This window comes from Miniopterus schreibersii (assembly GCF_964146895.1).
Source record: "Miniopterus schreibersii genome assembly, chromosome: 6".
Taxonomy (NCBI): Eukaryota; Metazoa; Chordata; class Mammalia; order Chiroptera; family Miniopteridae; genus Miniopterus; species Miniopterus schreibersii.
The window spans coordinates 81,907,470-81,922,613 of NC_138107.1; the positions used below are offsets into that span (position 1 = coordinate 81,907,470).

Sequence of the window (15,144 nt, forward strand, 5' to 3'; positions counted from 1 at the left end):
CCTTGCGAAGCCGTCCTTGGGAGCTGTGATGGGAGTGGCCGGCCGTGGACCCGTCAGTCCCCCTCTTCAGCATGTAAACATGGCCTCAGGAAGCTTGGGCTTTACTTGCCATGGAAAGTTCTGCCTCAACCCCAAATCAGCCCGAGAGACGAGTTAGAGCCAAGAAGAGCTGTTTCTGATTCTGGCAGTGACATTCCGAAGGACACCAATTAAAATAACGGGCGTTTGAAGAGCAAACAGAGAGAAGCCAAGGAGTTCAAGCTCTTTCACTGAGGAAAAAATCAGAGAGAGGGACTTGTCGTGAAGTGAAATGTGTGAAAGTGTATCTACATGGTAGCTGTGTAGCCATGTTTTTAATTGAAGATGGCACGAGAAGGAATATTTTATTCGGATGGTTTTTAGGCTCATGGTACTTCCAGTCGTAGGAATCATTAGGACTCCAAGGCCCCTCTACCTGGGCTTCCACCACCACCATCTGCAGGGTGACCAAGGGTCAGATGCACCAAGATCCTCAAGGTGGGTAGAACCAGCTTATTGTAGGGTGTTCATGGTCAAAACACCACTGACATGGGCCATTAGCAGTGTTTGGCAAGTTTGTAGAAGATGCTGTATTATGAGCCCTGTGTGTGGGGTTGGGTAGAAAGAGAGAGAGGCTGTGAAAAGGGGAGGAAAGCAAAGCGTCAGGTTACCCAAATGGCAATACAACCTGCCAACACCCTTCACTCAGGGAAGAGGGAAAAGCTCTCCTGCTGCAGTTTCCTAGCTCGGGTTTCAGTTTATCATGGGAAAGCAGTTACTCCAGCCTCTAGTAGGCAGGGATTGTCTCCCAACTCTGTTTTTGCCAATTGGTAACAATATTATGTACTAATGAATGGAGCTTAAAAAGGAGACAAACTTTGAATTATATGAACCTCTCCATTCATTATTACTTAAACAAAGATTGATAAGGAAGTAAATTTAGATCTTACAGGATCATAGAATTATCTAGACTATTTCTAGATAAGCATTGTCCAACTGAAATATAATGCAAGCCACATTCAAGATTTGTGACTTTCTAGTAGCCACATCAAAAAGAGGGAACTGAGCCCAGCTGGCCTGGCTCAGCAGTTGAGCATCGAACTATGAACCAGGAGGTCACGGTTCAATTCCTGGTCAGGGCACAGGCCCGGGTTGCGGGCTCGATCCCCAGTGGGGGGCGTGCAGGAGGCAGCCGATCAATGACTCTCTCATCATTGATGTTTCTCTCTCTTTCCCCCGTCCCTTCCTCTCTCTGAAATCAATAAAAACATACTTTTTTTAAAAAAAAGAGGAAAATGAAACCAGTGAAGAGAATATTAAGGAGATATTTTATTTAACCCACTATTCCAAAATATTAATTCAACATGTAATTAATATAAAAAATGCTAATGAGGTATTTTATACTTTTTGTTGCACGGCATACTAATTCTTTGAAATCTGGTGTATATTTTACACTCACGGCACATTGCACTTCAGACTAGTTGCATGTCAAGGGCTTAATAGCCACATGTGGCTACTGGCTGCTGTGTTGATCAGTGCAGCTCTAGAAATAAATACTCAGAATTGGTGAATTGCATGATGAAGAATAGTCCAGACAGAGTGGAAATCTTAAATTATTTTAAGGGAGGTGAGAACAAGACTAGACAGTTTTTATGAGGTAGATTTCCTTACGTGAGAAAACTATAATTATCTTCTAAGCAATGAATTAACATGAGAAATGTTACCCATTAGCAAATGCGGCCTCATATTATATGCCATTATGCAACCTAGCTTTAAATGTTTCACTTGTCATTGGTAATTTTGGAAGGTGTTTAATTTGGGGCAGTAATCCCAGCTAAATACAACAGCTACCAAATATCTCCTATTCTGTTTTATGAAGTGCCTGGCTGGCCATCTGAAGAATAGGCTGGCCGGACCAGTGGCCTAGAATACTGTGAACCCTTGAACAATGCGGGGGTTAGGGGCGCTGACCCCAGCCCAGTCCAAAATCCGCATGTAACTTTTAACTCCCCAAAAACTTAAGTTTTCCCTCAGTATCTTCAGGAAATTGGTTCCCGGCCCCCGCGGATACCAAAACCCACAGATGCTCAAGTCCTTTATATAAAATGATGTGGATCATTGCGTACAGTCGGCCCTCTGCATCTGCAGACTGTGATCAGAAACAGCACAGGTATTCACTGAAAATTATCTGCATATAAGTTCAAGCTTACACAATTCAAACCTGTGCTGTTCAAGGATCAGCTGTGCAGGGCCTGGTACTGCAACATGGAGATCCATCCTTGGAGCAGGGCCCAGTTCCTGTTGCTGGTTGACTCAGCCATGAAGCGACGCCTTTGCCCTGAGCTGCACATCCCACTTTGCTCTACTTTGAAAGTATAAAAGGCACTATCATCCCCAGCAGCCCAACAAGGACTCCTCTAAAAACACCGGCAATATATTGTTCCTCTTTCATCCCTCGGTCCCAATATTGACTGGCTAACGTAGAGTGAAAATAAATACAAAAATGAGTCTCTATTGTGTTCATTTTTCACCGTTCCTGATAATGAGCCTTTTCTAAGAGCGATGCAAATATTACTCATAGTGGTCTATACTGGAGAGAAGGTTGACCCTTGTCGAGTCAGGAAACAGAACTTGCCCTGGAGACCAGTGTATCCAGGTCTATGGGGGGAGGTTGACCAAGAGCCTCCCAGGTGCCCGGCTTCATAGACAGTCTATCCAACTTATGGTTGGTCCTAACTCATGGCCTCATTCCACCCTTGGGACCTTAAAGGATCCTCATGTACTTTCCAAGTTAATGCCCAGTTGTGAAAGTGCGATCAACCTCATGGTCATGCTTACGGCGGATGCCAGAAGGGAAAGAACCTTGTTGTGTCTGCTCCTACTTTGAACTGCCCAGGACTTTCTTAACATCGATCTCAAATGTGGGTAAGCATCCTTTGAGGCAAGCACACCTCAGTGCCTTGGATTTTTGCCACACTCAAGTTGGATCATGCTTTTTAGGGCAAGTGCATTTTAACTGCTACAAGCAGTCTGTGTTTTACAGGCCATAAAGTTGTTATAGGGCAAGCAGAAAAAATATTGCAAAAGCTTTAAAACTTGCGGCAAAGGCACACCATGTGGTAGCGGTTATGCTGATAAATTGCTCATTTCCCACACATTTCTTACCATTCTTCCTTGTGGACCCAAGTGAGTTCCTTTATTTTATACTCAATAATTCTACTACTTGCATTGTACGTTGGCGCTAATATTTGCCGTGGATAGAAACTCTCTAGGAAAAGTCAGGATGTTGAAGGATGCAGACTTGATGGATTCTTTATATTCTAGAAATATTGGTACCAGCTGTTTGATGATGTTTATTATAGAGCCAAACCAAATTCGTTTTCCTCTTGAAAAACAATCATGAACCTCTATTCTTGTTGTTGTCTTGTTTTAACCTTCCAAACTAAGTTTCACTCTTCTGATTTTCTAAACAAACCCATAAATGTGGATTTGGGTGGTAAGGTAATCTAGTGAGATGAAACAAATTTCTTTATTAATCACACTGTGTATTGCAAGGCACTTTGTATCTATAAACCTGGGACCTCATCAAGGGGGAAATGTTGATCCTGCCTTACAAATGAAGAAGTTTGGAACTTTGTGTTTTACCAAAATAGCTGTTGAAAGGTTACAGTTCATGTAGGGCCTTTATGGACCCAAGATCTCAGTGCTGTGGGTATTAAGTGACCTTTTGACATCTCAGACATTCTCTTCTCATGCCCTCTTCTAAATACAAACAGCCTGTTTCTTTAAAAATACATCTTTTTCCCATAATTGAATTCTCATATTTTTAATTCTGTAATTATATGATCCCACTGTCATGTTATCTAACATTACATGGGGTGTGCTGTGGTTAATCAGATCTACTCTGTAGCCATTTAACTCTGTATATTCCACAATGGAAAGTCAGCTCTCAAGTAGAGACAGAGAGACAGGTTGTGGTGAGAGGGTAAGTTTGAAAGGGGGTGTGGGTCTTAATATTTGGGTTTTTCTTGCCCAGGATTAGAGAAATACTATCCATGCGACCCTTTCTCTAATGCCGTGTACTAGTAAAATATAAAATGGTCATCCTCCATTAAGTAAGTGGCGGTGGTTCCAGGATGGAGGCTTAACGTTTCGTGGAATTAAAATGAAACACCCCAAAGGAGGAACAGTGTTTCGCAAAATCCCCTAAGAATCACGGAGGGCGCGTTTTAGGCCCATAAGGATCACTTGTGGTGCTTGTTAAAGCTGTAGATCCCTTACGGCCTGACCGCTGAGCTTTTAATTTACGAAGTCGGGACCAATCTGCATCGGCTAGTCATCCCAGGTGGCCACATTCTGAGGCAGTGGTCCCAGTGCCTCTCAAACCCTAATGTGTGTGCAAATGGCAAGAGCACCTTGTCCAAGTGCAGACTGGAGTTCAGTGGGCCTGGTGGCGCCTGAGACTCTGCATCTCTAGCACGGCCCCAGCTGATGCTTTCGAAACTCTAACGTACCACGGTACCTTTGCATGTCCTTCTAAACTAACTCGCTGACTCCATATGTTTGGGCTGGGTCTTAACGTCCTTCAAATCTTCTGTTTGCTATCATTTTAAAAATACTTACATTGCTAATCTTGTTCTTTTTCTTCTTTAATGCACACAGATGTCCACCAGTTGCATCCTGAAGTGCCATTAGCTGTAACCGAAGACCCAGATCCTAAGACCACAGCCAGGTACTCCCGCTGCCAAGAGCTGAAGGCCATGGAGCTCTCGGACAGCGACCGCCCGGTCAGCTTCGGCTCCACGTCGTCCTCGGCCTCTTCCCGGGACAGCCACGGTTCCTTTGGCAGCCGAATGACCTTAGTTTCAAACAGCCACTTGGGCTTGTTTCCCCAGGATAAAGAAGCAGGGGCCATAAAGCTGGAGCTGATTCCAGCCAGGCTGGTTTCCAGCAGCGAGCTGCAGAGGGATAGCCTGGCCGGGCCACAGAGCATGGGCTCGGGCAGCGACAGGCAGCCCCGGGCCCCGCGGAGGGCGGAGGCCAACGGGGCCACCAAAACAGGGGCCGAGTCGGCCACCAGCCCCAAGCTCCTCTACGTGGACAGAGTTGTTCAGGAAATCCTGGAGACTGAAAGGACTTACGTGCAAGATCTAAAAAGCATCGTAGAGGTAAGGCAAACTTTTTTTTTTGCGTCTGTCATGCAGGACAAATACACTTGCAAACTAAGGAGCAAAGCCAGGTGTCGCGGATGTGCCGTCTCCTAAGATGCAGAAGGGGTCTGAACGTTTGAACAGGTCATAACTTAAGAGAAACCCTAGGGCCGTACTCATGGTGTTAGAATCCTCTTAATATTTGCATTAATGAATTGATTACGTGTTAGGAGCAAGAACGATGATACCAATGCGTTCACCACTGTGTTGTGCTAACAACTCCTGCACCAGGCATCTGAGCGCCTGGCAGACAGTGGAGGGGATGGAGCAGGCCCCCTGAACTGCAGGTGTCAGGAGTATTGAAACGGAGCCATCAGGCGAGCTGCACCTGGTGTCTGGGAGCTTCCAAAAATACTAATACCTGTACCTGTGTCCCAGCTCCAGAGACTATCATTTTATGGGCCTGGGGTGTGGCCTGGGCAGTGGGCTCGTGAAAGATCCCAGGTGATTCTAATATGCAGACAAGCTTGGCAACTGCTGTTCTTTGCTGTTCTCTGTTTCAGTTGGCATTTGGCAGAAGGTGGTAAGTGGTAAAGGGCAGAGAAAATCTGTGGGCTTTGTCTTATCTTGGGAATTTCCGTTCATTTTTACAGTAAACAAGTCTGCATAAATTGAGTCTGTGCAAATCGAGCTCAGCTTATGTGTCAGGTTTCGTATTCTGGAAATTCAGTTTTTAATTTGACTTTGACTTATAGATAGGTTTTTAAGGATTAAATAAGAATTACCAGAGCGGCTCAGATGTTAACTTATTCACAATTAATGATTAAAATGTTAATATTTTAAAGGCACATTTATATATTATAAAGCTACACTCACTTTGCTGCCTAGTAATATACCAAATTCTTTCATTTGTTAGTGCTGCTTCCTGTTTTAGAGTTTTAACCTAAAATGTTTCAGCATAGAGTAGGACATTTGCTGATGAGAACATTCCCCGCCAAATGCATGCATTCTTATAGCTTTAGCAAAAAAACTCTAAGGCACGATTGTGTGCCGAGCTCCACAAGTAATAGAACCAGACACTGTCTGCTAAAAATAGTTATGACATAACTTCCCAGTAAAAATAGAAAAATCAATTGATGCTCAACCAAAACAATATGTGATACCAAATGTCAAATAAGCCTGGCCAATTATTTTTTTAATTTCAACAATGATGTCATTTGTACTTGAGAAGAAATACCTGTGAAACTGCCAAAAACTTTACAACCTCTTCGGAGACTTATGGTTGTCAAAGCTTTCTTTAGTCTATGCCTTTTCTTTCTTCTTTTGGAAAGTTTTCCACCTAATCTAAACTTGCTATCCTGCGAGAGAAGCCTTTAGTTACTGAGCTGGTGTCCCGTGAACACTCGCTTTTTGGGGGCTGGTTTATACACACTGGGTGAAAAGACACAAGGTAAAAATATGAACGAAAGAAAGCAGATCGCGAGAGCTTGCGTGTAGGTTGCCGTGTCTGCAGTTCCAGATTTATAGAGCTTGCTTTTTCCCCAATAAATCCTTTTTGGTGATGAGAAGGAAATAAATTTAGAAAAGACAATCAGGACAATATTTGCTAAAAAAGTTTCATTAAAACCTCTCTTTCAAGCTGCCCAAATGTTCCTGCCTTTTTTTCCCCCCTTTATCTGTGAATTAGCCATGTGTTACATGAGGGTTTGGTGGATATTTTCTATAAAGAGCCAGATAGTAAGTGTTTCCAGCTTTCTGGGCCCTGAGGTCTGTCGCAGCTGCCCAGCTCTGCCACTGTAGCTCAGAAGCAGCCGTGAATGGGCTTGAAATTCCAGTAAAACTTTGGGGCCAGGTTGGACCCAAAGGCCAAGGTTGCTGACCGCTGTATTAGACTGTAAATTTGTGCCTACAGTTCATCAACTGTAAAATGAGACTAAATAAATAGTACCTGCCTCATAGGGTTATTATGATGAGAATTAGATTAGATAATCTATGAAAAGCCCTTACAACAGTGCCTGGCACACGGCAAGCAATTAATCAATAGAAATTATCTTTAAAAAGAGATGATTGTTCTCACCAGCCTCCTTTGAATTGGCTGGTTGAGGGTAACTATACTGCCTTACCTAAGGTCTCTCAATGCAGTTGGGCTATTTCTAACGAGTCCACTGAAAGTTCGAGGTGGCACATAATTAGGAAGAGGAAGAGTGAAGAAGGGTGTCAAGAGGGAGAGTAGTTGCGGAAGAAAAGTCCCAAACGTAGCGGGAGGTGCCCAGATAGAAAGAAGTAGGTGCCCTTGTTCCAGGGGCCCTGGGTGCTTTGAGTCGGCATCTCTTCAGATCAGGGATTTGTCGTTACAGCCTCTTATTCACATACTTTCACTGTGTGACCACCTTTGTTAATCAGGATCAAAAGTTTAACAGCAATTAGACTTGTTTTATCTACTTCTTTTCTTTAATAAGAGTAACCAATTACAGCAGGTCCTGAAATAACATCGTTTCTTTCCATATTGTTTCATTGTAACACTGATGAGACACCTTGGGAACTTAACTCTTCTTTCTATCCACTGGCTGGTTTCCTTATACCTCGTGTTGCTTAAAGTCACAAAATCTACCCGCGACATTAAATGAGAACTTACTGTATTTTCCCACTTGCAGCAACTCTACCCAATAAAGACAGTTACAATGAGTATTTTTTAAACTACGAAGTGCCAATAGTCGAATCATTTACGAGGTAACTGGTGAGTCACTTTTCATTTACGCAGTAGCACAATTCCGGCTTTCTGTACTCTGCTTTGTTAAATCCCATCTAACTAATGTCCTTCGATAGTCACTCTCGGATTAGTGACTTTCCCCCATAAGTAGTACATTTGACCTGTATACCATATCCATACGTAATCCTCGCAGCTCAGGTTCAGATTTGGTTTTTAGGATTTATAAACAGAAACATTTTTTGTAAAAGAGGATTGATATATACCCTGATTTAAGAGACATTAACACAGTGATTCGACATGTTCAATATCATCAGAGTCACTTATATCTGAGAAGAGATCCTTCCGAGCTTATTTAGGGAACAGGATTCTCAGATGTTGGTTACATATGCAAAAAAGGCCGAATGCCTTTCTTTCCCAATATATAGAGACATTGTATTAAAATAACCCCAAATATATCGGTATTTTTCTTTCCCATGCCATTTAGGGGTTCAGAAATGAACTCCTAATACCTTCTGAAAATTTAACTAAAAAACGTTACTGTTCTTATTCCCGTTGCTCTCCACCCCTTGAATTAGTTCCTGGACCCTTCTCTCTGCCCCCCCCACCCCCCCCATGGCTACGCCAGCCTCTGCTCCTTTGCCCAACATCCAAGTGCATTGCTTCTGTGCACTGGATGTTTGACACAGAGAAGTGAGGTCTTGCCAATCACCCCTACTCGGAGGAACAACAGAGGCATTATTTCCATGTCTATATTTGGCTCCTAATAACATCCACAGATGAAATTAGATAATAAATAGAAATTAAATTTTAAAAGTTAAAAGTAAAATTGCCAGTGATACAATTTGTGGAGAGAGAGAAAAATCCGTGGTTGGAAAGCAGAAAATTAGGGGCTATTTCTTATTTCCTGAGACCTTAGACTGACTGAGCAGGGACTCTCATGGGCAGAGCGGGCTACTCCAATCTTTCTAAATGGTCTATGAAAGAGCCTGAGAGCCTCATAAGGTTTGTCCCTGGATATAGTTCATGGCCTGTTTTAACCTTTTAGGGAAATTTTTAAAATAGTTCATGTGATATAATGCTGTGTAATTAGAAGTTACGTCCCTAACTACAAAAGGGCATCTTTGAACTATAAGAGATGCTAAATTAAATTGGCTTGGGGATGTTGAGGACATGTATATGATGAAAAAAGTGGGTAAAATATTTGTGACATGTTTATTTTTTTTCTGTCATTTTCTAGAGAGCTAAAATCCTTTTCAGGTACCCTTGTCCATATAGTGTGTTTAAAAGCTAAGAATTGGGTATTATAGCAGTAATTTAAAATTTCAAGAGCCAACGCCTTAAGCATACCTTTGTCAAAAGCATTCCGCATTGTTCAGAGCCGCAGCGGAACCAAGGTCAGAATGGCCATCTCTGACCCTCTCCCTCGCCCCCGCTTCTGTGCGTGTTTCTCTACACGCTCTTGGTTTATTGCGTGATGATATAGACGACAGCGTCGGGGTAGGTGGGAGAGAGAGGATGTTTCTCACACACGGTGACCTGAATCCCATTGAAAACTATTCTGCCCATTGCTGGAGCTCAGAGAAAGGGCTGCTGTTAGTATGGGGGTGTCCAGTCCGTTGGCGGGGGCCTCTCACACTGGGAAGCAAGCCTTCTATGTTTGTGCAGAATGAAAAGGGGAGCCCAGGGACCGCGTCTTGGGTGTTCATGCCGTGACTTGACCGTTTACTCTGCCTAGAGGCTTAGCTCTTAGGCTCCCGAGGTGACTAAGACTCGGAGGGGATGGAATCTCAGTTGGCTCTGTCCCAGGCCACCCCTCCCTCGTGGCAGCACTGTGGATTTGAGTGGTTTCTGAGGAAGCCCAGCTTCCTGCTGATCCTGTTGGAGGCAAGCTCGTTGGTGTGGAAGGGGCCGCTCGTGTCTCTGCCACCCCCCTCGGCTGTAAAGGACTGAGTCCACGCGGGCCTTCGCTGGACCAGCCGTAACTGCTTAGGACACTGGACAGAGGAGAATGGTCTTGAGTCAGGGAGAAGGCTGTGGAGAGAGGAGACTGGCCATAGATCGTATTGTCCTGGTGCTTGCAGATGTCCTCACGCAAAACCTTCCCTCCAGGTCAGCTAACATTTATTATACTGACGCTTTTTATGAGATTCATGGAGGCGAATGCCGAGGGAAATCTGTGTTCAGCGCTGGAGTGTAGGACTTGGCAGGGATTGTCTTTAATGAAGGCTTGTTATGTGGGTGGATTTAATAAAGAACTTACACTGTGGTACTTGGCACAATTTAATGTACTTTTTCTTTTACGTGGCATTTGAGCACTTTTATTTGAATGTCTCTATTTGTTTTCCCTCTACAGGCTTTTATCATAATGGGCGAGTGAGATCTTTCTTAAAACCATTTAAGATCTATGATAATTTAGAAGCAAACCTGCTAAATAGGTTTCTGCTTATGTAGAAACTGTTCCTCAAATAGCACATCTAATCACGCTATATAATCCCCAAGCCTCACTGTTCACTTCCATGTCTCCTTGTTGTTGTTGTTGTTGTTGATGTTGTTATGGCTCCTTCCACCCTATCCTCTCTCACTCTCGTCTCTTGCCACCCAACGATGACAAACACTTAGAAAGTGGGAACACAGTGGTTGGAGTGTCAGTCTCTCCTACTCATGCGGAAGGGAGGGCAGAGGCCTGGAATTTACCTCTTTCCGTGCCTAATGGGTTTGCCCATTTCAAAGGTTCTGTTAATACCTTCTGATTGATTGCCAATAACCAACGAAAATAGTTCAAGGTGAGCAGCATTTAGTAAAAGCTAAGGGAGTCGAGGTTTGCAGAGTTGCCGTGCAAAGGAGCTGTTGGCTACTCACAAGAACTCGTGTGTATTAAATGACCGATGGCAGTTTAGGTTATTTAGTTGCATAAAAATGCTTACAGCCGACTCTTCACACAGTCACCCGCGATCCACACTGAGGAGACTCTCATCCTTAGCATGTGGCTCCTGAGGTCGGGGTGGCCTGCGCCGTCTCAGTCAGCTAGAAGGGCCAGAGGACATGGAGACATGCGTTTGGGAGGTTCTGAGACAGGCAGGGAGGCAGCTCTCACCCCTCCTCTCATTGCCACGGGGGAGAAGCTGGTCAGGCGGCCACACCGAACTCTAAGGGAGGCTGGGCGATGTAGTCTAGCTGCGCGCCCAGAGGAGGCAGGAACATTTTTGTGAACGGCAGTCTGTCTCTACAATGCTTTATATATACAGTTTACCCTTGAACAGCGCAGTTGGAACTGCATGGGTCCACTTATACCTGGATTTTTTTTCAATAAATATACAACCAGCCCTCCATACCCTCAGGGTTTTACATCTAACCAACCTCAGACTGAAAGCAATATTTTTGATCCTCAATTGGGGATCTGCGATGTGAGGGCTAACTTACGTTATACGTGGATTTTCACTATGTAGAAGTCAGCGTCCCGAATCCCCATGTTGTTCACAGATCAACTATAATTGAAATATCCTCATCATAAAACCTGCACCACGTATCCCCACCACCATCAGTAAAAATAAAAATACATGAAGAAGAAGGCAAGAGAGACTTTTGTGGTGCTTTCTGCGGAGATTATAGTTACTTCCTCTACTAAAAAACCCGATAGAATGTTTTACATGGAATTCTTCATTTAGGGCTTAAGACACACTCAGACCAATGTATCTTTCACTGCTCCTCTATCTCCTCTGAATCTGTTTTAAGCCCTAAATGAAGAATTCCATGTAAAACATTCTCTAGGGCAACAGACCAAAGCTGTCACTTAATAGAACGATGCTTGGGAGCTGTAAGTCTATTGCCACATTGAGAGAGTTTATGAGACGATGGAATGTCTTCCTTTTTACTGCCCTGCCCATTTTAAAAATTCATTTCTGTGGCCCATTCCGAGAAGCCAAACTGAGAATCATGGGCACTTGAAGAAAAAAATAAGCAATGAAAAAGCAAAGTGCTAAAATTGTTTTAATACGTCCTTTTAGGCCTTGCACTCCCCAGAGCAACTGGCATCATTATAGACGCTCTTCCATGAGACGCTGACGTCAACTTGCACCTTTTCAGAGGTGAACTTGTAGAAAATAAATTCACCATTGATGAATAGTTGTCTAGTTACAGTTGACTCTTGAAAAGCATGAATTCGAACTGCAAGGTCCACTTACATGTGGATCGTTTTCAGTAAATACCTGCACTGTTTTTGATCCGCAGTTGGGAGTCAAAGGAGGTAGAGGCCAACTATATGCATTGGTCTACACCATTTTATATCAGGGGCTTGACCATCTGCAGATTTGGGTATCTAAAGGGGGTCCTGAAGCCAACGCCCCTCGGATACAGAGGGACAACTGGTGTAGTCAAGTTTTCGGAGAGTCAGGAGTTAGACTCAGATTTTCAGCTGTGAGTGGGGGAGGGTCTGGCGCCCGTAGCCCCCCCATGTTGTTCAAGGGTCAACTATATATTGTTAACCTTTACCTGCAGTACAGTTTTCAAATTGCTAAGGACTTTGTAGCAATAGGGTAAAGATGATCAATTTATGGAATAATTGTGGATGCAGTGACATTCCTCAGTGTCTCCCCAGGAAATCCTAAATCTCAGGTAGTGGAGAGGTCACCCTTGAGTTCCTGGCAATCCTGAGCTGTGACCTTGTTCTTGAAACTCGCAGCCGGGATGAATAGTTGAGGTGAGTCTAAAGATGCCATGGTATTAGAGGCCCCAAGTCAGGCTCTCTAGAGCCTTCTTCCCAGGCTGCAGGAATTCACGGTCTGAGAATTGCTTATAGACAGGGATTGTTTCTAACACCCGTACAGATGCCTACGACTCAAGGAGAGAGCACAGATGACACAGGGGAGGACCTGAAGGAGTTGCAGAGTGCCCACAGTAGCTTCTGCTGTAAGGTGACGTGACATACGTGTTCCTAAAAGTCACTCGCTGCACAGAATCCCATGGGGGAAAATAGGCCTGTAGGAAAATGGGTCGGAGCTCGCCCTCCAAAGCGTCACCAGTGACGCATAAAAGAAAACAGGAATCTCACAAAAATGGAGGCGGTTGTGCATGTTAGATGGTTGAGAAATACATGCACATGGTAGTAAGAACGACCCTTCACCGTGAGAAACCTGAGCTTGCTCTGGAAGCCACCAGGTTCCCGCCCGGCCACCCTCTCTGAGAGGGAAAGCACGTGGGGCAAGAGGGAAAGGAGCGGCAAGGAAAAGAACAGGGACAGCGGGGGACACAGGAGGCACGAGGGACGAGCGGAGAGGAGCCCCCGCAGGTCTGCCGCGCAGGAGTCGTGAAACAGGGTGACCTGGCGTCAGCCCCTGATGGGGTGGGGGGCTCGTCCTCACGGGCGGACCGAGTAGCTGGTAGGCAGTTGAGTGTGAATGTGTATAGTGTGTGTGTGAGTGTGAGAGTGTGAATGTGTGTGTGAGTGTGTGAGTGTGTGAATGTGTGTGAATGTGTGTGTGTGAATGTGTGTGAGTGTGTGAATGTGTGTGTGTGAATGTGTGTGAGTGTGTGAATGTGTGTGTGTGAATGTGTGTGTGAGTGTGTGTGTGAATGTGTGTGAGTGTGAATATGTGTGTGTGTGAATGTGTGTGTGAATGTGTGTGAATGTGTGTGAGTGTGTGAGAGAGTGTGTGTTTGAGAGTGTGAGTGTGTATGAGTGTGAGTGTATGTGAGTGTGTGTGTGTGTTGTGTGCACTTCTGTGCACTTTCAGGATCTGGGTGTGGTTTTCTGTGTTTACCCAGAGTTTCTCATGGACGAACTCCTACCCAAAAGCAAAAGCAAAAATTAGGAAATTTGAATTCAAGCTGTTCCCTGATATATTAATTGTGTGGGAACAAATTCATGTTTTCAAAACAAATGTTAAGCAGAACTGACTGTACGTATTCTTTCGAACTGTTATGACTCGTTACTAATAGGTGTCACCACCCCCCTGCCCCCTTTCCTCGGCCTAGACGACCAACACTAGACCAGTTGCTGGAACCATGGTTTCCCGTTTATGTGGAACAGACCAATAAAGACGGTGATAAATATCCTCAATGCACTTTTCATTTCCACTTTATAAGAAAAAATGTTCTAAAAGAATTTCTTAGCAGTTTGAGAGTTTTTTCATACTTTTGAAAACTTTAACAAATAAATTTTTACCCTAATCTTAAACCAACAAACATGATTACTTATAAGTATAGATAGATAGAATTTTTTTCAATACTGAAAGGATTTGCACAATTTGATCAAATATTCTTGCACAAACTAGAGCATTTGTCATCGATGAAACTTTTTAGTGCACCAAGGAGATTTAAGAGGTAACTACTAGTGTGTCTGATGTTAAAATTAGAATATCTTCCACCTACACATGCAGATTCAGTTAGACAATATATTAAAGGAAAGGATCAACTTACAAGGTAATGGGGGAAAAAAGAAAATAGAAACTGTATTTTTCACGGACATAACTGAGTATGTTCATTTTTTTTTTTTTTTTGAGTGACCAGGCACTTGTACAAATGCCTGCAAATAAAAAAGGTGAAAGCCTGGGGTAGGGCAGGGCTGGGAAGAGGGGGTTAAAGCAGGGGAGGGGGAGGATTTGAGGACATCTATAATACTGTCAACAATAAAAAAATAAAATTTAAATAAATAAAAAAGTCTCTTCCCATTCTATCAGCCTTTTCTTTTAAGGCAACATTTTGATTGTTTAATGAAAAGGCATTTTGAAAACTTCAGTTAACTCTGGTGATTGAGCAGCTATTATTACGAGGCTGCTAAAGAACTACTGATGTATTTCAAAGCCTGCCCGTGGGCAGAATGCTATTGAAGATTTGCTAAAACAGGTCCTGTTCAGTTGGGCTGGAAGCACTCTGCCTTTGGGTGCGTGCCATCTTGAATATTCAGTTAGACTGAGTGGGTAGAAAATTACAGAATTCAGGAAATTATCTTCTAAACCAACCAACCTTCAGTTGGGAGAAGTTTCCCATGACCAGAAATTTCTTCCAAAGAATAGATGTTGCCTGCACCTTGTGAAACTAATCGTCTAGAAGAACTCAGCCAGGTCATGTGACAAGCCTGACTGTGTGTGTGTGCGTGCATGCGTGTGTGTGTGCGTGTGTGCATGCGTGTGTGTGTGCGTGTGTGTGAAAGCAACCTCGCTCCGTAACACGCAGCCCAGGAAGCGGCAGCCTGGGCTGACACATGGCTTGTCAGCTCACGTAACTTAGTAGTTAACTGTTCTCTGATCATTAATGTTTTTGACTTCTCCT

The 15,144-nt window shown here is 43.8% G+C and overlaps 1 protein-coding gene across 5 annotated transcripts in view; it reads left to right on the forward strand.

The window, feature by feature from the left end:
• The window catches only part of PLEKHG1 (pleckstrin homology and RhoGEF domain containing G1), a 189,950-nt gene that overhangs the window by 109,401 nt on the left and 65,405 nt on the right, over positions 1-15,144 (forward strand). For all 5 annotated transcript variants that reach the window (XM_081140662.1, XM_081140663.1, XM_081140665.1 and 2 more), the window contains one exon: positions 4,681-5,186. In XM_081140662.1, coding sequence (XP_080996788.1) covers positions 4,779-5,186 — 408 coding nt within the window. In that variant the 5' untranslated portion in view covers positions 4,681-4,778. The remainder of the gene's footprint in view (positions 1-4,680; positions 5,187-15,144) is intronic.